General features: G+C 39.4%; 1 protein-coding gene across 2 annotated transcripts in view; it reads right to left on the bottom strand.

Moving 5' to 3' along the window:
• Window positions 1–7,195: 7,195 nt before the first annotated feature.
• Window positions 7,196–24,160, bottom strand: part of LOC126190848 (venom dipeptidyl peptidase 4-like) — a 290,630-nt gene continuing 273,665 nt past the window's right edge. Inside the window, exons 12-16 of one of the 2 annotated variants that reach the window (XM_049931435.1) lie at window positions 19,770–19,954; window positions 12,240–12,434; window positions 9,948–10,108; window positions 9,644–9,855; window positions 7,196–9,544 (exon numbers count right to left, since the gene is read on the bottom strand). In XM_049931435.1, the coding sequence (XP_049787392.1) occupies window positions 9,446–9,544; window positions 9,644–9,855; window positions 9,948–10,108; window positions 12,240–12,434; window positions 19,770–19,954 (852 nt within the window). In that variant the 3' untranslated portion in view covers window positions 7,196–9,445. Of the gene's footprint in view, window positions 9,545–9,643; window positions 9,856–9,947; window positions 10,109–12,239; window positions 12,435–19,769; window positions 19,955–24,160 lie in introns of those variants that run through there. The other variant, XM_049931436.1, reaches the window with a different exon arrangement.

The raw sequence follows: 24,160 nt of genomic DNA, 5'->3' as shown, positions 1-24,160 counted from the left end.
TATAGCATTCCAGGAATGCAGTATCCTATAGGCACCCTATAAGCAATGAGTGGGCAGGACCCACACATGGAGGAACTGAAAATCATGAACGGAGGGTTTCAAGAAGCGGCATTAAGTGAGAAATCTAAAAATACACTACAGCCATGTGAAAAGGATGGACTGTTACCCACCATCTAGCAAAGGCATTGAGCCACAGAAAGGCACAAGGAAAAATTGCTAACACTTAATCCTTCAGAAACAGAAGGAGGACATTTTGTCAAAAATCTTAAATATTAGGAGTCCTCTCATTGTGCCTGTCTGTGACTCAGTGCCTCTATGCTTTTCATAATATTGTTGTTATTCCACCCTGGATTTTCCATTGTTTAATGTACTACAACCCCCCTATTTATCACTCCCTTACAAACTAAAAGGAGATTACACTTACTACACACTTGGGCATTAAAACATCATTTTTAGCATTCACCAAATGTAACTGGAATGGAAAGAATCCTTAATAAGTGGTGCAATGGGAAGTACACACTGCTATACATTTTACAGTGATTTGCAGAGTGTAGATGTAGATTTGAGTGTAGATGAACAACAGCTGTTTAATGTAGCTGAAGAAGAAGTAGCTGTTTTCAAAGCAGTGGATTTCCTACATGGTTACAAAGATACTTTAGCTGGAAGCAATAATGGCATTAAGAAGTACAGTGATTGTTTATTATTAACACAGTGTATTGGTACATATTATGTTTCATATGAATAACTTCACTTCCGTTAATTTTTACTTTGATTTGTTCCATATTCATGAAGGTCCTTACCGGTTCAATTTATGGGGGACAATGAATACTTATACACTCCTGGAAATTGAAATAAGAACACCGTGAATTCATTGTCCCAGGAAGGGGAAACTTTATTGACACATTCCTGGGGTCAGATACATCACATGATCACACTGACAGAACCACAGGCACATAGACACAGGCAACAGAGCATGCACAATGTCGGCACTAGTACAGTGTATATCCACCTTTCGCAGCAATGCAGGTGTGCGGGACCGTAGCCCAGCTTCATGGAGATGGTTGCGAATGGTCCTCGCCGATACCCCAGGAGCAACAGTGTCCCTAATTTGCTGGGAAGTGGTGGTGCGGTCCCCTACGGCACTGCGTAGGATCCTACGGTCTTGGCGTGCATCCGTGTGTCGCTACAGTCTGGTCCCAGGTCGACGGGCACGTGCACCTTCCGCCAACCACTGGCGACAACATCGATGTACTGTGGAGACCTCACGCCCCACGTGTTGAGCAATTCGGCGGTACGTCCACCCGGCCTCCCGCATGCCCACTATACGCCCTCGCTCAAAGTCCATCAACTGCACATACAGTTCACGTCCATGCTGTCGCGGCATGCTACCAGTGTTAAAGACTGCGATGGAGCTCCGTATGCCACGGCAAACTGGCTGACACTGACGGCGGCAGTGCACAAATGCTGCGCAGCTAGCGCCATTCGACGGCCAACACCGCGGTTCCTGGTGTGTCCGCTGTGCTGTGCGTGTGATCATTGCTTGTACAGCCCTCTCACAGTGTCCGGAGCAAGTATGGTGGGTCTGACACACCGGTGTCAATGTGTTCTTTTTTCCATTTCCAGGAGTGTATAAATTCACTACAGGACCAGCTGATGTGTTTTTGTGTTTAGGGCATTAAAGATAGATGGATAGTAAAATAATTAAAAAATAATAGTGGCCTAATGTGCTACGGTAAATTAATAAGATTTTCAAAATCCAGCTTGCAATGTGTCAAAAAATTAAACTTTGTAGCCAGTGGAATTTTAATGCAGAAACCACTCAAAAACAGAAGACTAATCACAGATCAATGCAGAGACTCGGGATGGGAATTGTTAGGACCAACATGGAGGCATATAGCTAAAGTCTAGAGGAGACTTTTATCTAGCAGCAGGGATCAAATGGCTGATGAGAATTAAGTGAATTTTTTACCAGAAGTACAGTTTTAATTTATTTCTAGAATAAATCAGAAGTATCTGGACACCTGGCTGAAAATGACTTACAAGGTCGGGGCACCCTCCATCGGTAATGCTTGAATTCATTAAGGTGTTGGCCCACCCTTAGCCTTCATGAAATCTTCCACTCTCACAGACATACATTCAATCAGGTGCTGGAAGGATTCTTGGGTAATGGCAGCCCATTCTTCATGGAGTGCAGCACTGAGGAGAGGTATCAATGTTGGTCGGTGAGGCCTGGCATGATGTCGGCCATCCAAAACACCTCAAAGGTGTTCTATAGGATTCAGGTCAGGACCCTGTGCAGGCCAGTCCATTACAGGGAAGTTATTGTTGTGTAACCATTCTGCTACAGGCCATGCATTATGAACAGGTGCTCGATCATGTTGAAAGACACAATCACCATCCCCTAATTCCTCTTCAACAGTGGGAAGCATGAAGGAGCTTAAAACATCAATGTAGGCCTGTGCTGTGTGTGGTAGTGCCACACAAAACAACAAGGGATGCAAGCTCTCTCCATGAAAAACATGACCACACCACAACACCATTGCCTCTGACTTTTACTGTTGGCACTACACATGCTTGCAGATGACGTTCACCAGGCATTTGCTATACCCCCACCCTGCCATCAGATCGTCACATTGTGTACCATGATTTGTCACTCCACACAACATTTTTCCACTGTTAAATTGTCCAATGTTTACACTCCTTACACTAAGCGAGGTGTCATTTGGCATTTACCAGCGTGATGTGTGGCTTATGAGCAGCTGCTCAACCATGAAATCCAAGTTTTCTCACCTCCTGCCTAACTGTCATAGCACTTGCAGTGAATTCTGATATAGTTTGGAAATCCTATGTGATGGTCTGAATACATGTCTGCCTATTACACATTATGACCCTCTTCAACTGTCGACGATGTCTGTCAGTCAACAGAAAGTGTCCCATCATGTTTCAACTTCACTGTCACTTCAGAAACAGTGGACCTAGGGATGTTTAGGAGTGTGGAAATCTCGCGTACAGATGTATGACACAAGTGACATCCAATCACCTGACCACATTTGAAGTCCATGAGTCAGGAGGTGGCAGCAAAATGCACTTGATATGAAAAACATATGTTTTTGGGGCTGTCTGGATACTTTTGATAACATATTGTAACTACCTATATTCACTGCTACCTGAAGAACATAGTAATACTATTTCTGTTTTATGCACAGTTATACACTTTTCAAAATAACAAGAAATGGCAATAATCACATTAATTATTTATTTACTTTCCTAGTTAAACTAGACTTAACTTAATTGCAACATTTCTAATAAGACACAGTAGTATCCACAAAAGGGAAGAGTTTTTGTGTATTTCCCCTTTTTAGCACTCCACCAAGGACTTGGAGAACTTGAACTGGATGTCCCATTTGTGAGTTATGCAGTTCAGTAACTAAATTAGTAATTGCTGTTAAGAGACATGTAGTCTCCCATGGTGAAAAATATAGTTACTGGAAAAATCGTACACTGAAATATTGCTTAGCATGGATACTTTCACCTTGCTCTGAATGATGGCATTGAGTGACATGACTGTAAGAATGGTCATAGTTCTATATGTAATCTAGACTGTGGTATAATATTTTATTATTTATGAGTAGATACTCAGAGCTTCATAAAATCTGGAAATGAAATTAACCATCAGAAGATACCACGCCACCTGCTGAAATATGCAGTCACAGTTTTCTGCATGACTGCTTACTCCAGCTTTGGCGGCATTGATAATGCACACCAGTACTATGACAACTATAATAGCTGTACATTGCTCAGAGGATGTGTACAGCAGGTGCCCAGCTATGGTACAAGATCTCCTAAATACTGAAAATTGTCCCCCCCCCCCCCCCCCCCCCAAGTAACAGAGTTATGAATTCTTCCTAGGAAGCAAATTGTCAACATAAACTCAGTCTCAAATACCAAACACATTTTCAGAATTCAGGTGGGTGTTGGTTCCCCTTTCGAACTTTCATTCACTCATAAGGGTGATGTTGGATAGATGTAGCAAGCAGTGATATTGGAATCTGTGACTCCGTGAGAGAGTGAGTTGTGGGGACATTATTTTCAGCACTCAGAAAATCTGGTACCACAGCTCTCTCCATAATAATAATTTGGCTTAACTTTTTCCATTCTGAATTTGAAGTTTGTGCAAGGTATGTGAAAAACTGCAGTAACTACAATATGAACAGATAAATGTTTGCTCACTGCATAAAAGAGCTGTTTAGTGGCAGACAGGCACATTAAAAGAAGAGTGTTGGATACTGTAAGCTTTCAGAGTCCTTAACAGATACAGAAACACACTTGTACATATTTATACACATACAACTCAAACATACACATATGACCACTGTCATCTCCAGGCACTAATGCTTGACTGCAGTGAGCAGTGATCTTGGCTAGAGCAGAAGAGGCATGGATGCTGTGGAGGGAGAAGGCTAACAGGTTAGGGGTGAGTGAAGATGCTATAGTGATGCCTGTGGGAGTGTCTGGAGATGTGACAAGGAGACTATGACAGGCTGCTAGGTACGGCATCATCAGGAAGCTCTGCGGCAAAGGAGATATAAGGAACGAGAAATAACTATGTAGGTCCATTGGAGGGGGAAAGGAGGGGGGATAGCAGGTATATGTGAATGTGACACTGGAGTGGGGGAAGGCAAGTAGATGGAGGCAGCTGGAGAGGGAGATTAGTGAAGGTTGAAGGACATGTTGTAGGGAGAGTTCCCACCTGCACAATTCAGAAAAGTTGGTGCTGGTGTGAAGAACTGAGATAGCATAGGTGTGAAACAGTTGTCAAAGTCAGGTACACCATATTGGGTGTGTAGCGGCACAACCATTCAGGATAGGGAAAGTTAGTTTTGTGCAATATTCTGAGCACAAGTTACAGCCAGGTGGGGGCCAGATTGCAGTGAGTCACACATACCAACAGTTGCGAAATAGAATAGAGGCCACAGGGCTGTCAAAGTGCTGAGAGAGTATACATAGCAGTTTTGCATGTCGTAAATCATAGGCAGAAGGATCCCCCTGGCCAACCTAGCATGTTATGAGTACGTGACGCGAAGCAGTGCGTATGGAAAAACAGAGGTGCACAGCTGCGTATAAACAGGTGGAGGTTTCTAACGAGATGCACTGATGTGTGGCAGCTCTCCTGGATGGCAGAGTGTGTCACACCACCAGCTACACACAGCAGCAGATGGGGCGCCAGTGTTCCAGTCCACGGCGGGTTGCTGGTTGGACCCTCTGAGGCCGACGCGGGGTCCATAGGCTGCCAGCCAGCGGTGGGCCACTCTTCGGCTCACTGCTGTGGGCATGTGTCCTGACTTCCAACACACGCTGGAGGCATCCTAAGGCGAGGGCAGCAGTTTAGGAAGCCAGATCTTGGGCGCTCGTTGTCACTGCAATCTCAGCCACACCAGCGAGAAGGACGCAGCTGGCCGCCTGCGCTCACCCCAAGCGGCGCTGAGTCAGCAGGGACACAGACCGCTGAGTCAACTATCAGCATCCTGATGATGGATAGCTCGGACGAGTCTTAATATGGTGCTTTCTACCTCTTTCCACTACACTTGGTCATCCTGATACATTCGGTGGCAGAAGTTGCCACTATAGGTGGCATGCATAGAAACTGGGTGGTCCAGCTGTCTCTTTCCCACTGTTATGCAGTGGCCATTCATGCTGACTGACAGCATCCACATAGAATGGCTCATGGTGTTAGCAGCTAAGTTGGTACACTACATCAATGTGGATAGACTGTCCTTACCCTCCTCATACCAATAAGCTGTTTCCTTTGATGTTGATCTCTACCTCACAGATGGCACTATCAGTATCTCCATTCACATAAAACTTATCAGCCATCAACAATACCTCCATATTGATTGCTGCCACACATATTGTGCCAAGAAGTTCTTTTTATACAATCTAGCCAGCTCTGGTTGTCACATCTGCTGTGATGAGCAGCCCCTCTCAAAATATGGTGGGAGGTCTTCACAGACCAAAACTACTCTATCCACTTGTCCAGAAATGGACCTACTGTGTATTGCCTCCTCATTCACCTACCATTCCCTACATACCTAATAATTGGCCACAAAAGCCCATCTTGTTACTCAGTATCATCCTTGACTGGAACAAATGAAACATGTTCTCTGCCAGGGGTTTGACTATCTATTGTTGTGCTCTAGAATGAGAAATATCCTCAACATCCCATTTTTTCTCACTAACAACAAATCTTCTGAATTTGGCATGTGGGTACTCTCCTACAACATGATTTCTATTCCTGCAACCCTCTTGACCTCAACCTTCACTATCCCCATTCCTTTCCTTGCCACATTCCAACCTCACACGCACATGCTATCCCCCTGAAGCATCTGCTTAGTTATTTTCCCTTCTCTGCCTCTCTCCTCTCCCCTTTTCCCACCTTGAGCCCAGCAACCTGTCCATGCCCTGTCCCTACTGTACACTCCCACAGGCAGCACTACAGCATCTTCCCCTTACTCTGCTACCCCTCTCCCTCCTTGCCCCATGTCTCTTCTGTACCCCACATCCCACCCCAGCCAAGATTGCTGCTGACCACAGTGCAGCCTTAGCAGCCACAGATGGCAGTGGCCATGTTTGTGTATGTGAGTTGAGTGAATGAATGTGTGTGTGTGTGTGTGTGTGTGTGTGTGTGTGTGTGTGTGTGTGTGTCTGTTTGTTTGTTTTACTGGATCTGAAGGAGGATCCTGTCTGACAGATTATAATATCCAGCAGCTGGTCTTCTTTTAATGTGCCTTTCTGCTGCTCAGCACCTTCTGTATGTTGTGAATAGCCATCTACCCATTTCATATTGTCCTCATTCCATCTCAGATTTTCCAGTGTCTGAAATTACAACAGCTTACACACAGTGTTCTGTTTTAGTCATTACTAACTAATTTAATTGGCATGATGCATTTCCATGGCACACTGTCATTTCAGGTGCTTTATTCTTGCCCTTCATGAATGCTTTAGAATTTCTGGCTTCACATGCTTGGTTTGCAATATGTAGAGAATGTTTGGTAGTTTGGATTTGCAGGAATATAATTAAATATTGAAATTTTACCCCATTACCACAGCAATGGATATTAATATTTGTGAAGTACACACACACACACACACACACACACACACACACACACAGTGTTACAGCACCACAGCATTTGACTGTGTGAATATAATAAAATATATTTACAAAGCTTGAAAGAGATTACAAAATTCAGTATATTACATCATTGGTGCAAAGATAAATTTATGACACAGCTTACTGTGAGTATTTTATATGGCAGATAAATTACTCAATAATATACTCCTAACTGGAGTTTCCATTGTTAGATAAATTACTCACTAACAAAGACAACTTCAGTTATACAGGAGTTTTTGTATTGTTCAGTCCTTTCATTTATAATTCTCAGTACTCACTCTGTAAGGCAACACTCACTGCATGGCCAACAGTGGGTGAGAATTGTAAACACAGGACTGAGGCTATTGCAAACTCTGTGAAGTAGAGTTGTGTTTCCAGGTGGCACTAGAGGAGCGCTGGGCAAAAGAATTTCCCAGGCACCGTATGAAGCAGCTAAGTGACTAGCCTGACAATGAGACAGAACGTGAAGCTATAATGCCAGGCCTCATGTCAAGCTATGAAAAGAACCCATGCTGATACTACAGAAATCAATTTTCACATCTTCATCTAATGCTATATAAGTTCAAGATACACAAAAATTTTTGTACCAATGAGACAAACTCATTACAAGTAACCAACAAGAGCTGTACTAAAAAATTAAGAAACTTACAATAGTTCGCATAAATCAGTATTTCTACAACAAACACACAAAGTTAACAGCACATACATGCATAAAGGCACAGTCAAAAGCAATACGTCAAATGATAGCTGAAAGTGCCAGTTATCATCACTGATCACCTTGTATCACACACATTTTAATTATGTTTGATTGATGGTAATGTCCTAGAACTCTAAATCCTTAACATATGTATGTAATATGAATACAGAGTTTTGAGGCCATAACTTGTCCCATTCTCCTAATGTGTTATGTATGCTAATTTAAGATGTATTTAATAATTAATAAAGTAATTATTTATTTTAGTAATTAATACAGTAGCATGTCATTTGAATATGGCGCAACCTAAGTAAATTGTAAGAGCAGCATTGAAAAACACTCAAGGAGCTATAAACAGGTCATATTTATTTATAATTAAATATTTAATAAGGGTTCTTTCATTTACAGTGATGAGCACATGTGAGCAAAATATGTTTTTTGTTGTTTATTAGTGAGCCAGTAGATTTAGAATGGTCCATGAGGTCAGAAAATGACCAGTGAGGATCTCATTTCCTCAAATAGATTCATTTTATGGCTGATATGATTTGTGTAAAATATCATTAGGTTATTTCATGTACTTGTGGATTGATGGCTAGTTTCTTTTCTACATGTTTCATTCTATGATTTTGCATACCATTAGTTCTTAAGATAATATGGTGTATTGTTAAGCAATGAACTGTCTCCACAAGCACAATTATTTTATATCCTAGATATTTATTCTAAAAGCTGTTGTTTTCCAGAATGTTACAACAATTTCTTATACGCATCAGCAGACGTAAATAACATTACATTGACAGCAACTAATTTGCAACACCTGTGATATGCTAGTCACAGTGCAGACAGTACTTGAGAATTCACTCTGAAGAATCATGTAAACATGTCAGATATATTTCTGTGGAAGACACTCACCAATGTGATACCAATCTGGAATTTTTTGTCACTCAGTATAAACAAATGCATTCCACATTATTGTCTTGCCTAGCAGAAGCCATAAATTTAAAAGGTGCTATTTGGTAAATATTTGAAAGGTCAAAGTTAAACATACACAATCTAGTGAAAAAACAGGTCATTATCCTATTTACAAAGTAGATTCAAATGGAGAACAGATGTGAGAACAAACATTCATAAGTCAAATTTGCTTCTGAGGTAACTGGGTCCTTGTGAAAAATACAGAGAGCAATCTGAAAAGCCACACACAAACTATTCTGGAGTTGTATGAGTTTGGTTATTACATTTTTGGCAATCAGAAGACACCAGAAGAGTAATATACAGAATACAAAAGAAGAAATTTATGTTTTAGTCTTTCTTTTGGCTGGTTTTTCAATAGCTTTTATACAAATATATTTACAGTTTGTCTATGAGTATATTCCCATTACAAAATGTTTTACAATATTTTGACAACGTTAAAGTATAGAACCCATAAAGTGTAGTTCCATGCTTTAGCAGTGAGAGTTACGAAGACATTTACTACTTTTGGATTCTTGAGAGTGACAGAGAAAATATGTTTTAATTGTATTTAGTTCAATGAACAATCATGACAGTTCTTGAAATATGCTCAAGATCATCAGTACACTGTATCTTTACCACTCTAAAACTGAACATTCTTCCAAATATTTTTCCATTGTCTTATAAAGATGTGTACGGGCTTGGAAGAGATCATTCCTTTCATCTGCATAGCTCTGCAAGGAGGTAGTGACATAAAAGTGGTCAGTCAGTCAATTATCATGATTAATTGTAGTCTGAATACTAAAATTAGTCTCTTCAGAATAGACACTTACCATTTGCCTGAAAAGAATATTTTTACTCTGTAGATTTTTAGCAAGCAGCATAGAATGTTGATAGTTAACATTGTCATCCATTGTTCCATGAATTAAAAAGAATTTTTTGTTCCTTATGTTCTCAGTATCGTTGAGAACATCTGATGTAACATAGTTCTCAAGATTATCTTCCACTGTAGGGAGGCCCATATATCGCTCTGTGTACATGGCATCTGGACAACATAAACATATTTATTAGACTAATCAAATAATGTTACTAATAAACACTAAATGTAGTTATTCATATCAGAACTTTAAAACATACGATAGTGCAGCCAACTAGTTATGGGTGAAACAGCGATGCCACACTTGAATATGTTTCCTTTGTCTTTTGCCATGATTTGTGATGTCACATAACCGCCATAATTCCAGCCCCATACAGCAATTTTAGAACTCTCAATGAAGTTCAATATATCCAAAAGTCTCCTAGAAACAATTAAGTTTACATGTTTTTCAATATAGCAGTTCATTTTGGTGGCAGTAAAGGTAAAATGAATGAAGCATTCACATTTTTTATGGCTTAACTTAAGGAATATCTTTGCTATAAACAAATTATACCTTAAATAATCATTTACAGACAACAAGTTAAGTAATAAAAACTGTGAAAAATCCAGGATTGAATGAAACAATATTTCGAAAAGGGTAGTTGCTACTCACCATATAGTGGAGATGCTGACTCACAGATAAGCACAACAAAAAGTGATGGAAAGTGAGGTTTCAGCCAACAAGGCCTTTGTTGAAAATAGAAACACACATACTCATGCAAATGCAACACACACACACACACACATGACCACAGTCTCTGTGGCAGTTTCTTCACTACAACAAGAGAAGCACTTGAAACAGTTTTAAAGGAGAAAGACTTAAAAAAAGTTTTACATGAAAGCACGGCAGCATATCTTGCGTGTATAAACATTTTCTGAAATAATCTACTTACATTGGCAACTACACACATCAAAAAAAGTTTTGCATCACCCCGGTTCTCAGAACTCCTGAAGATAGACATTGACTGTGGATATTGTATCACAGACACAGTCCCTTTGACTGTTCAGAGATGTCACTAAACCCACCCCAAGATGCAAACAACCTTGTATGAGCAGTGCCTATTAGAGAGAGGGCGTCCAACAGCCAGTCAATTCCAGTCATTTCCACCAGGAAGGAGGTACATGGCTCATGTTGTCTGTAGTTCAACCATGCCTAGATGGTCAATACCTCGGTTCGATCATGTCCGCATTGTTACTTTGTGCCAAGAAGGGCACTCAACAAGGGAAATGTCCAGGTGTCTCGGAGTGAACCAAAGCGATGTTGTTCGGTCATGGAGGAGACACAGAGAGACAGCAACTGTCGATGACATGCCTCGCTCAGACCACCCAAGGGCTACTACTGCAGTGGATGACCGCTACCTACGGAATATGGGTCGGAGGAACACTGACGGCAATGCCACCATGTTGAATAATGCTTTTCGTGCAGCCACAGGATGTCATGTTATGACTCAAAATGTGTGCAATAGGCTGCATGATGCGTAACTTCACTCCCGAAGACTGTGGTATGGTCCATCTTTGCAACCACAACACCATGCAGTGCGATACAGACGGGCCAAACAACATGCCGAATGGACCACTCAGGATTGGCATCATGTTCTCTTCTCTGATGAGTGTCACATATGCCTTCAACCAGATAATTGTCAGAGAGGTGTTTGGAGGCAACCCAATCAGGCTGAATGACTTAGACACACTGTCTAGCAAGGTGGAGGTTCCCTCCTGTTTTGGAGTGGCTTTATGTGGAGCCGATGTACACTGGTGGTGGTCATGGGAGGCACCGTAATGACTGTATGATAAGTGAATGCCATCCTCCGACCGATAGTGCAACCATATCGGCAGCATATTGGCGAAGCATTTGTCTTCACGGGTGACAATTCATGCCTCCATCATGAACATCTTGTGAATGACTTCCTTCACAATAATGAAATCACTCGACTAGAGTGTCCAGAATGTTCTCCAGATATGAACCCTATCGAACATGCTTGGGATAGATTGAAAAGGGCTGTTTATGGACAACGAGACCCACCAACCACTCTGAGGGATCTACGTCGAATCGCCGTTGAGGCGTGGGACAATCTGAACCAACAGTGCCTTGATGAACTTGTGGATAGTATGCCACAAAAAATACAGGCATGCATCAATGCAAGTGGATGTGCTAATGGGTCTTAGAGGTACTGGTGTGCACAGCAATCTGGACCACCACCTCTGAAGGTCTCGCTGTATGGTGGTACAACATGCAATGTGTGGTTTTCATGAGCAATAAAAAGGGCGGAAATGATGTTTATGTTCATCTTTATTCCAATTTTCTGTACAGGATCCAGATCTCTTGGAACTGAGGTGATGCAAAACATTTTTTTTTGATGTGCGTATGTTTCCCTCACAGGAAGTGATGCATCAGCAAAGCTATTGATGTAACAACATTAGCCTTTTTGTTGTCGAGCTCAGTTCTGAAGCACTGTTATAATGAGAAATCAGTTTTATGTGAAATTAAGAAGATAAATATGCAGTACTTTTACCTTGTAACATGAATTTGATCTTCAACTTCAAACTGGCCAAGATTTCTATAAACTTCATGCATTATCCTGTCACCTTTGCAGCCTGATCCCCTTCCTTCAATAACAGCATATACAACACTCCTGTTTACTGTTAAATATGTTCTCCAGTCCACCTCATATTTATCTGTTATGTCACAGGAAGACGGTGCACTGAACCTGCAAATTAGATTTTCAATATGTTACATGATATTATGATAAATATTTTATTATTATAATAATACTGGTATGCTTCAGAGCTAGTTGAAATGGACTTTCTTCTCATTCACCAAAGCAACAGCAGATTGGGTATTGCTTGCAAGAATGTAAAGAGATTGAAAAACATATATATCAAACTTCGAGAATCTTCTTTTCCAGGAACAGGAGTAAGGTAGAATGATGAAAAATAGCGTAAACTGATGGCAAAAGTTACACAGATTTGTATGGTAAGAGCAACTTTTGAGATTCAGAAATAAACTTATATCTAAACAAATACAAACTCTAAGACTCAGATTTACGCTACTCAGTATCGTGAATAAACAATCACTAGGACAGAAATTTGGCCAACAAACAAGAATAAATGCATGGAAGAAGCACTGAAGCACAATTTTAAATCCACTGGATGAGGTATTCCAATGCCAAATATACAATGCATACGTACTTAGTATTCACTCATTCACACATCATGTCCTATAAATCTCATTATGAAGGAGAGAAGTCAGGATGTGGAATTCATCATGTTATACATTAACAGGTGGAAGCAACTACCGCACCATACTTCTGTAAAATATACTAACAACACATTATGACTAGTATTAACCATCTCATACTGATTAATTGTGGGAATTTCTTCAAAATTACTTTATATGTGTTCTTATATAATGAGAGAAAACCAGCTACGTACTTTAACCACTGCCCTCCTCTTCCGTTACTAAGCTGCTGTTTTTATTTGATACTGTACTTCAGACAAATCATTTACGTAACATTACACAGAGCACTATCAGCTGTCTATATACTGAAAAAGAAATCATGATCTGTTTAATTTAAATAGTAGAATTACATGGAATATATATCCAAGAGCCCATGTATTCTGATAGCTATGAGGGGCATTCAATAAGTAATGCAACACTTTTTTTCTTGGGAAATTTAAGTGGGAAAAAAATGTGGCATTTGTTTTGGTACATCATGGAATATTTACACTTCAGCCTCTATAGTTACATGAAGTTCGAATAGGTGGCAACACTATACATAACCTTCAAAATGGTGTCCGTAATGTAGGTGCATTCCAAGCAGAATGCTGTCATTGAGTTTCCATTTGGCAGAAAACCAGAGTACTGCAGATATTTGTAGGTCATTGCATAATGTCTATGGAGACCTAGCAGTGAACAAAATCATGGTGAGTCATTGTGTTAGGTGTCTGTCATCATCACAACCAGATTGCTAGTCAGCTGCACACAGCTGTGAATCCTGCAACATTTGAACATGCGGACACTCTTATTCGAGGTGACTGATGACTCACAATCGATCAAACACCTTGCTGCACAATTGGACATCTCTGTTGATAGTGCCGACATACTTGTTCATCACCAATTAGGGTACTCAAAGGTAGGTGCCCACTTGATTCCTTGCCACCTAACATAAGACCATAAAGAGCAATGAAGGACCATCTGTGTGGAATGTTTTGTGTGTTACGAGGCTGACCATGACAATTTCTTGTTGAACATCATCACAGACAATGAAACAAGGGTTCATCACTTTGAACTAGAAACAAAACAACAATCCATGGAGTGGCATCACACAACCTCTCCACTGAAGAAAAAGTTCAAAGCCACATCCTCAGCTGGAAAAGTCATACTGACTGTCTTCTGGAACTCTGAAGATGTTATTCTGTTTGATATTCTCCCTCACAGTGCAACAATCAACTCTGAAGTGTACTGTGTTAACTTCAGGAAATTCAAGAAATGACTTCAGAATGTTCTTTGTTACAAAAATGCAAACAAACTTCTCTTTCTCTATGACACTGCAAGCCCTCACACATGTCTGTGCACCTGAGAGGAACTCACAAAACTTGACTGAACTGTTTCTCCCCATCCACCCTACAGCCCAGACCAAGCACCTTCCAACTTCCATCTGTTTGGCCTAATGGAAGATTCACTTCACAGGAAGCAGTACATGGATAATGGGGAGGTTATTGATGCAGCGAGATGTTGCCTCTGGTGTCAACCAGCAGAGGGGTATCACGGGAGCATACAGGCCCTCCCAGCAACATGGCATAAGGCGGGTCATATTGAATGGAGATTACATTGAAAAATAGGATTTTGTAGCTAAGAGAGTGGGGACTTATATGGTGTACTGGAATCCTGAATAAAGCCAACCTACTTTCAAAAATAAAATGTGTTGCATTACTTACTGAATGCCACTCATGAGTGTTGTAGGTGTAGTAAGAGCACTGACATACAAGCTACACAAAAACAAACAATAAAATGTTTCATCAAATGATTTATCCAAAATTAATAAAGAAAATATAGAGGAGAAACATTTTACATGACTTTGAATGATGATCAAAATCATATACAGTAAATGAGGTGCCAATTAAGAATGCCATTCTCTTTCTTGATATTTGAAGGAATATCTATTGAAAAATTTTTGGATTGAAAAATTGCTGAAACTCTTTTACACCTTTAGGCATGGGTGATAGAAATATGTCAAGGCCACACACCAGTAAACTGCACAGTCTACATACTCCACTAGACAAATATCCTCTAGTGCTCTTTAAAGTTCTAAGATTCTGAGTCAAACCTCAAACTTTAAATTCTCAATCAGCATCTCATTTGCTGTACATGGTTTGAAGTACATTTAAAGACATGTCAAATGTTTCCAGAATGAGAGAATGTGCACTGATATGAAACTTCCTGGCAGATTAAAACGATGTGACGGACCAAGACTCGAACTTGGGACCTTTGCCTTTCGCCGGCAAGTACTCTACCATCAGAGCTACCCAAGCACAACTCACAACCCATCCTCACAGCTTTAATTCTGCCAGTACCTTGTCTCCTACCTTCCGAACTTCACTGAAGCTCTTCTGTGAACCTTGCAGAACTAGCACTCCTGGAAGAAAGGATATAGCAGAGACATGGCTTAGCCACAGCCTGTGGGATGTTCCCAGAATGAGGTTTGCAGAAGAGCTTCTGTGAAGTTTGGAAGGTAGGAGATGAGGTACTGACAGAATTGAAGCTGTGAGGACACGTCGTGAGTCGTGCTTGGGTAGCTCCAATGATAGAGCACCTGCCCGCGAAAGGCAAAGGTTCCGAGTTCAAGTCTCGGTCCAGCACACAGTTTTAATCTGCCAGGAAGTTTCATGTCAAATGTTTCTCTAATCTGTTTCTTCTTGGTTCTAGACAAATCATTTCACAATACATATGACCAAATATTTTTTTTTTTTAAAAAAAAGGAGTTTTAGTTTAAGTTTTGTTCAGAAAGCATGATCTTTTTGACTTCTCATCTGCTTTTATAGTGTATCCTATTCTCAAAATGTCCTGAATTTAGTATCTGATTCAAGGAAATCCACTTTGACAGTTAAATATCACACTAAAATAATTTCTTATGCACAAAACAACTGGGCCTTGATGGGTTGAACTTTTTGACATCTCATTTGCCTTCCCAGCGTGTTCTGTTCTCAGAATGTCTTAAATTTAATACTTGATTCAAAGGAACCTTTTTGACAGTTAAACATCACATCCATGGAACTTTTTATGTGCAAAGTAGCAAGGCCTTGAAGAAATAAACGTTTTGATACTTCATTTACACAGCTAGTTGCAGCTGCTCATGAACTATTTCAATTTTCCCTCAAATAAATAATTAACTTTTTTTTATTGCCCAAATGACTTTCAAGCAAATAAACCCCTTTTTATCAAAACTATTCCTCACAATGGTCAATTTGATGTTACATTTGTCCATTCCGCCTCTTCGTTTGGCTATGAAAATTTGAACAAAAACCCAATGCGTAATTTATAGTTAGGCTTACTATATGCCCAGGATTAACCTGGACAGTTGTGGTTTCTTTGTACTAACCAGAGTAATGTACAGGGTTACAAAAATATCCAGGGATTGAGACTCTGGGAGCTATGTCAAAGTTAATTTAAAATATGTTGCTTGTAAGAAAATGTATATTTAATTTACAATTCAGGATAATGCTGCTTCTCCTGCTGAGTCCCGGTGAGAACTAATGCCAAAGCTGCAAATCATCCTACATAGGCCTCTGTACTGTACACAGTGCATGCGCTGCCCATCACAGCTGCTGTTCTCCAAGCCTGAGCATGTGGTGCCACCCTTAGTAGAACACTGGCGGCAGTGATATACCGCACTAAGCCAATTGTCAAACTCTCGGACTGACCGGACTGAAGAACATTCTGTTTTGATGCAGGACAGTACAGGGTTCCACGTGCTGCTGAGAGGAAACCCATTGGCCCCTTTTAATCAAATTATCCACCAACCTATTTCAATTGCCTTTTTATAAACACTGTCCCAAAAATTTTAAAGTGTTGGCAACTATCGCAGTTTCATCAGATTTCTTTTCATACCATGACACTCATTTAAACAATGTTCTGCTACCACCGATTTTCCCAGCTGTTGCAGCCTGATATGACATAGATAATCCATGCATGCACCTAACATAAACTGTGCAAATTCCATGGTTGAAGTAATCCTTCGCACATTGACATGGTATTTTGTGTATACCAGGCTCCCGAAGTGTCAAATCATCTTTCACAGAGCCAAGTAGTGCCCTAATTTTGGAAGGTGGGCAGAATACACTCTTCATGTTAAAATGCCTTAAAATTCTTCCAATCTTAGACGATATGCCCCCAGCATAAGTAATTAAGGCTGCCAATCTATGCACCTCCAGTGATGGTCCAAACTCTGTAGCCCGATGAATCTGCTTCTCTGAGTATCCATTTTCCTTAAAAACAGCCATCAAATGTGCAAGTACTTGGGTTAAACTATCAGCATCAGAAATGGTATATGTTCTGTGTACCAGGGTCCTAAGGACTCCACTGCATTGATATGATGGATGACAACTCTTAGCATGTAGGTACCGATCACTGCTTATCGGCTTCCAAGAATGGAAGAATCCTGTCACTTTCAACCTCCATAGTAAGTTTAATCTTAGTCATCACTTTTCCCTCCTTCAACCCTCTCCCCCACTGCCCACCTTCTCTCTCCCATGGTCCACTCCATCTGACACAACCCATCAGTGCCAGCAGAATTTAGTCAGTTGGGACAAGGTAACCACACAGGTGTGTGTGTGTGTGTGTGTGTGTGTGTGTGTGTGTGTGTGTGTGTGAGAGAGAGAGAGAGAGAGAGAGAGAGAGAGAGAGCTCTCTGAAAAAGGATTCATCCAAAACCTAGCTAAGTTTGCAGTTTTGTTTCTGTGCCTATTGACAATCCAGCACTCAAACTATTTGAAGAGTTGCTCTTTGTACTCCTTAAATTATTACATGTGCTTCCAATCAGAGATGGCACATAGATATATAGCAGAAGTTGGAAGAACCACAGTTTCTGCTGCTATGTTGACAAAAATTATTACTTCAGGCAAGTTTTATAGTTCAAAAGCTTCCAGCATCATAAAGCATTTTGACAATAAAAGTGTAGAAGCCATTAGATGGACAGTGTGTATGCAAAATAATTTTGCACTCATATCTACTACTTTTGATTCATTTTGATGATGGTCTTGATAATTTAATATGATACTAACAGATTTTTCATTGGTACAGACCATTGGAGACCTAAAAATTATTTATGAATTAAAATGAATTGCCAGGACAAATGTTTGACTAACACTAAATTGTAAACAAAATTTGACTTACATTACAAATAAATCTGATCTATGAAGACTTTTGTTGCACTGCTCTTTACTAATTGTCCACAAATCAGCATCTCCTTCCTCCTTCCCAAAGTACACGGTAGTTATAATTAAACTTTCACTACTTGAAAGGGGCCCTATGAAAAATGAGTGGCTGCAGGATACTGAAACTTTTTGGAGACATTTTTAAGGACACACAGAAGAGAAACGACAAATAAACCATTAAAAGAAACACATTTTAATTTCCACATGAGACGATAACATCAACTAATTGTGCACCATGTTTACATTCCAGGTTACAAATTTGCTCAGTGTGATGAAAATCTGCATCCATGACAGCCTGGAACCACATTAGAGATTGCTCTACTGCTACCCAAAACATCTCAGGTGGAATGCTGGACCATGGAATGTTCAGCTGTCATGATACAGATTATGCTCTGCTTGAAGATCACACATTCCATCCAGCATTCTCAACCATGGCAACAGTAACTTTTCCAACAATTCAGGTGTAATTGGCTGTCAGCCGCTTGCAGGAACAGTTTCCAGATTGCCATTTAATTCAAACTTCTGAAGCAAGTTCTTCAAACCAGTACAGAAAGAGGACCTCTCCCTATTCCTTTAATGCATCAATACTCATGAAGAGCAGTAGAACTATTGCTGTTGTTTTTATAAAATAAGTTTATGAGTAAGGCCCTGCTCACCTATGTGGACTGTCTGCAACTGCAATGTACACTGATGCTTGTGTTTCAGCCCTATGCCACTGTATTGAGGCTAACAGCAAGTCCTGACATAATATTAACACTACTAACAAGCAAATACTCCAGCACACAGTCTGGATGTCATTTCTATAAAGTTGGGTATCCAGATGATAAATGGTTTTCTGTCTACCCTGACTCGAATAGTGAAAGTTTAACTATAACAACCCAGCATTTTACTAATCAGAGTGATAAAGAGTGGAACATGTTGGTTCGAAAATGAGACACCATAAATGTCAGTTACATGATGGAAACCTAATAATATAGGCCTACAGGAGAGGAGATCTGAATTCTTGATTATGTTAATGATTGGCTATATGACTTTCATAACAATGAATAATTTATAATTTCTTTGAAGGTCTTTTGCAGTTTCCAACAATATTTCCTTCTTTTTCTTTCTCTCTATGTTATTTGAAAAATAATACCATTTCAGAAAGTGGAAAATGCCATTATACTTTGACAGTGCTGTCACAATGAATTCACCACATTGTTTCAAGAAGTTTAGTAACTGCACTTATCTCTATTGTAGTTCTTTTCAATTATTTTATTTCACATTTGTGACGAGTACTCTAAACTAGGACCAGAAAGTGGTGCTTGACCTTCCAGTTGAGTTTTCATGCATTTCACATGGTTCTACTCAAATTTTAAGTTGGTATGTTTCTCTTCATGAATGCCGTGCCCTCAGTTGGAAGAGCAGTGCCTGTAAAAGATGGTTGCCTAAGTTCGTGTCCCAACCCGACAATTTGTCACAAATGTGTAAAAATAAGTAGAAATATCTTTTCTCATAATTGTTTGGTCTTCTAATTATTTCTAGATGCCCTATTTGGCTTAAATTAGTTATCAGTTAATGTCTTTCCAATTATTTTTAATAACAGTTAATTCAACACAAAATATACTCACACATCTACAACCAAAGGATACTTCATTTTGCTTATATCCCAGGTTGGAGGTAACCACAACCTGACCTGTGCTTTGTAATCCTCTGGGACATCAACTTGCAGATTCATAGTTGCTGGGAGAAGAGTAAGACTTAAACGTTCTTTCAGCTCTTTATTTTCTTCCCACACCATTAATCTCTTCTGCTCCTAATAAAAGGGAAAAGGAAACAACACACTTATTACCAATCTATGTTTAAAAACAACCATATGAGAAGGCAATGATTATGATCACTTACAACTTAAACTGCTAATTTGGTTGGAGAATTCATTTTATCTTCAGAATGGTGTCTAAGAAGTCAGCTGAGCAATATGTTAATTAAGTGCATTTCACCTGTCAATGGAAAGCAATGCACTGATATACCAATAAGCTTTTTTGAGTCAGCAGCCTTCTGACTGGTTTGATGCAGCTTAACACAAATTACCCTCTGGAGCCAACCTCTTCACCTCAGAGCAGCATTTGCACCTTACTTTTCAATTACCTGTTCAGTGTTCTCAAATCTCTGCCTACCTCTAAAGCTCCCTCAGGTACCATGGAAGTTGTTCCCTGATTTCTTAACACACATCCTATCATTCTGTTCCTTCTTCCTGTCAGTGTTTTAAATGTTTTCTTTTCTTCATTAATTCTGTGGAGAGTATCTTCTTTTCTAATCTTATCAGTCACTTAATTTTCAAAAACCATCTGAAATGCCTCATCCCAGATGCTTCACTTCTCTTCTTTCCCAATTTTTCCACAGTTCATGACTCACTACTGTACAATGCTGTGCTCCAAATGTACATTCTCAAAAATTTCTTAATCATATTGAGACCTTTTCCTGATAATAGCAGATTTCTTTTGACCACAAACGCCCTCTTTGCTTATGCCAGTCTGCTTTTTATGTCCTCCTTGCTTTGTGTATCACGTGTTATTTTGCTTCCAAAGTAGCAAAATTCCTTAATGTCATCAGCTTCATGGTCACCAATTTTGATGGTAAGTTTCTCATAATTTTCATTTCTGCTACTGCTTGTTACTTTAGACTTTCTTCAGTTTACTCTCAGTTCATATTCTGAACTCATTAGACTGCTCATTTCTTTCAATAGGTTCTGTACTTGTTCTCTTTCAGTTAGGATAGCAGTGCAATCAGTGAATCTTATCACTGATACTTACATATGTGGGCCGTTCACCATCACTACCAGCAATGCTTCTCATACCAGCATCGTGCAAGTGGTCCAACCCAGTGAAGCCACAAGAATCACATCAGCAGACAACAGATGGAATATCATACAAACTGCTTCCAAGAGTCATGTGGCCATAAATAGATTCAGCTACATGCTGGTGCCACTTAGGTGTCTGTACTGGCACTAGACCTCTCCAGGGCAGTCTTTCCCTTTGAATTCTCTGGGACATGTTGTGATCACAGCAGTGGTCCACCAATTAGAGCTCTTACTAAGGAAAACATCGGAACCACTGACATCATGCTTCAGCCAGTCACTGCCACCAGTGGAGCTATCAGTGATTCCCTCAAGCACTGCCAAAAAGTGGCCTTCCACCAAAGGTTGCTAAAGGATTCTGGTATTGGCCATCGCCACCATCTTACATTGTAACTGCTCTCCTACAAGTGAACTATGACACTGACTTTATCTGTTACTGGGGCCATCTGCCCATTTACGAACTTGCGTAAATTCAGTGATTACCACACGCCACTGCAAACAGTTCTTATAATTAAGGTGTGCCAGGAAGGAGCTTTTGTTTCTGTACTTATTAATAAACTTGTTCTACACTGGTTACGTGGGCTGTGTTTTTAATGTGCCTAAACCATTACAGGACACATCAGACACCCTTTCACTTGAGTTTGAATCTCATTCCTGAACCTTTCTTCTATTTCCATAATTTCTTCTTTGATGTATAGATTGAAGTGTAGGGCAAAAAACTGCTTACCTGCCTTACAGCCTTTTTAATTCAAGACCTTTGCTTTTCATCTTCCAGTCTTATTGTTCCATCTTTGTTCTTGCACATACTGTGTATTACCCATTTATTTTTATATCTTATTCCTATTTTTCTCATGATTTTGAATACCTTACACCATTTTACACTGTTATATGCTTTTTTTAGTTTGACAAAGCCTATGAATGTAACTTGATTTTTTCTAAGTCTTGTTTCCATTTCAAGAACAATGTCAGAACTGTCTCTCTGATGTCTCTGCCTTACTAAAGCCAATCTGATCATCATCTAACAGATTCTCAGTTTTATTTTCCATTTTTCTGTCATTATTTTTGTCAGCAGCTTGCATGCATGAACTTACTGAGCAATAGTTCACGCATGTAATCTACCCTTGCTGTCTTTGGAATTGTGTGGATGATATTTTTTCTGAAGGTCTGATGATATGTCTTCAGTCTCATAGATTCTACACACCAATGTGAATAGTCATTTGGTTGCCACTTCTCCCAATGATTTTAGAAATTCTGAAGGAATGTTATCTTTCCTTTCTATGATATTTGATCTCAATGCTTCCAAAGCTCTGTTAAATTCTCTGTAAATTCTAAAACTGGATTCCCAATGTTTCCAGTATCAACTCCCATTTCTTCTTGTATCACTGCATTGATCCCATACATCTTTCATATTGACTTCCATTTATTCTTCTACCACTTCATATGACCAGTTCTCTGTTTCATGGAGGCCTTTGATGTACTCTTTCCACCTATCCACTCTCTCCTCTGCATTTAGCGGTGCACTTCTCATTGCATTTCTTACTGTTGCCGCCCTTGCCTTTAATTTCACCAAAGCTTGTTTTGATTTTTTAATGTAAATTGGTTCATCAAATGATTGTTTATTTTTCAGTTTCTTTACATTTTTGTTGCAGCCAATTTGGCATTGGATTTCCTGCATCTTCTATTTATTTCATACCCATATGACTTATATTGCTCTTATGCTGTATTGCCTGAACATTTCTGTGCTTCCTTCTTTTGTTGATCAGTTGATGTATTTCTTCTGTTGCTCAAGATTTCTTCTCAGTTACTTTCCTTGTACTATGTTTGTCTGTCTGGATTCTGTGATTGCTGTTTTTAGATATGTACATTCCTCTTCAAATGAACTGCTTACTTTGGTATTCATTATTATAATATCCACAGCCTTGAAACACTTCCAAAGCATCTCATAGTACTTCAGCTCCCCCCTTTTTTGCATTGATACTTCTGGATGTGTCTCTTAAACTTCAATCTACTCTTCGTCATTACTAAACTATGATATAAGTGCATATTTGCTCCATGGTATGCCTTACAATCCAATACGTAGCTTCAGAATATCTGTCTAACCACAGTACTGCATAAAAATTAACTTGTAAAAATAAGGTTGAGTGTCTCCGGATTGTAAAACAGCAGTACACACAGTTAGACACAACTAAGTACACAGTATTTGTAATAAGACTTTCCATTCCTACTGCTACCATGGCAGTACAACATTTCTCTTAATGCTACAGATTTATTTACTTGGGTGTGAAATCATGAATTGCATAAGACAAGAATTGGTTTGATTTTCTAAACAAAAAAAATTGTAATTTTTGCAAAACTGCTCATTGGCTTTTAGAAAGTGAAATGCAGTTAAATTTGTTGCTCTGATCTTTGATACTAGCAACAGAGATACCAAGTTCCACCTAAGCCTCTGCAATTAATAGAACCATGAAAAGAGGCTGTATGCCATTCAGTGAGGAGTTTCTTATAATTTATCTGACCAAAAAAATGGAATGATTATGTCTTAAATAGTTCCATAAATATTTAAGGTGAACAGCACAGCTGAATCACCTATTATACCAATCAGATCAGTAATTTCTTATTCTGATTTTCTTCCAAATTTGATACATTAATATATTAAACAGAAAATACCATGATTACATCTTTTTGTTTATCAGTTACATTTATGCTGTAAAAATACCCAGAGATCCCTGAAAATTCTTAACTAGGAAGAGAGACATTGGAGAGAGGAGAAGAGACAGTTGGAGGTGAAAGCTCCTTTTTCTGTATTCTGTTTTTACTTTTATGTGAACTTCACCCTTCTACCTCTTCTTCCACTTGATGCTGCTGACAATATCAGATATCTTCAGATTGGAAAAAATAAGTGTGCTCACCTTCTCAATATCAATGATTACAAAAAGGAACTAATTTACTTGGACACTAAGAAATGACAGCTTTTTTCAGTATTTTTATACCCACCTGCAAGATCACTTGTAATAAATTTGTTTCCTGAGATTACATATTATAAGAAAAATATGTTGTCTTCTATGATTACAAATTATATTATGTTAATTTGGAAAACCATATATTTACCTACAATACTACATAACAAAGATTATCATTCACTGAAGGAAAAAATCAGGAAAAAAT

This window comes from Schistocerca cancellata, chromosome 6 (assembly GCF_023864275.1).
Source record: "Schistocerca cancellata isolate TAMUIC-IGC-003103 chromosome 6, iqSchCanc2.1, whole genome shotgun sequence".
Lineage (NCBI taxonomy): Eukaryota > Metazoa > Arthropoda > Insecta > Orthoptera > Acrididae > Schistocerca > Schistocerca cancellata.
This window is presented reverse-complemented; position numbering and strand designations above follow the sequence as displayed.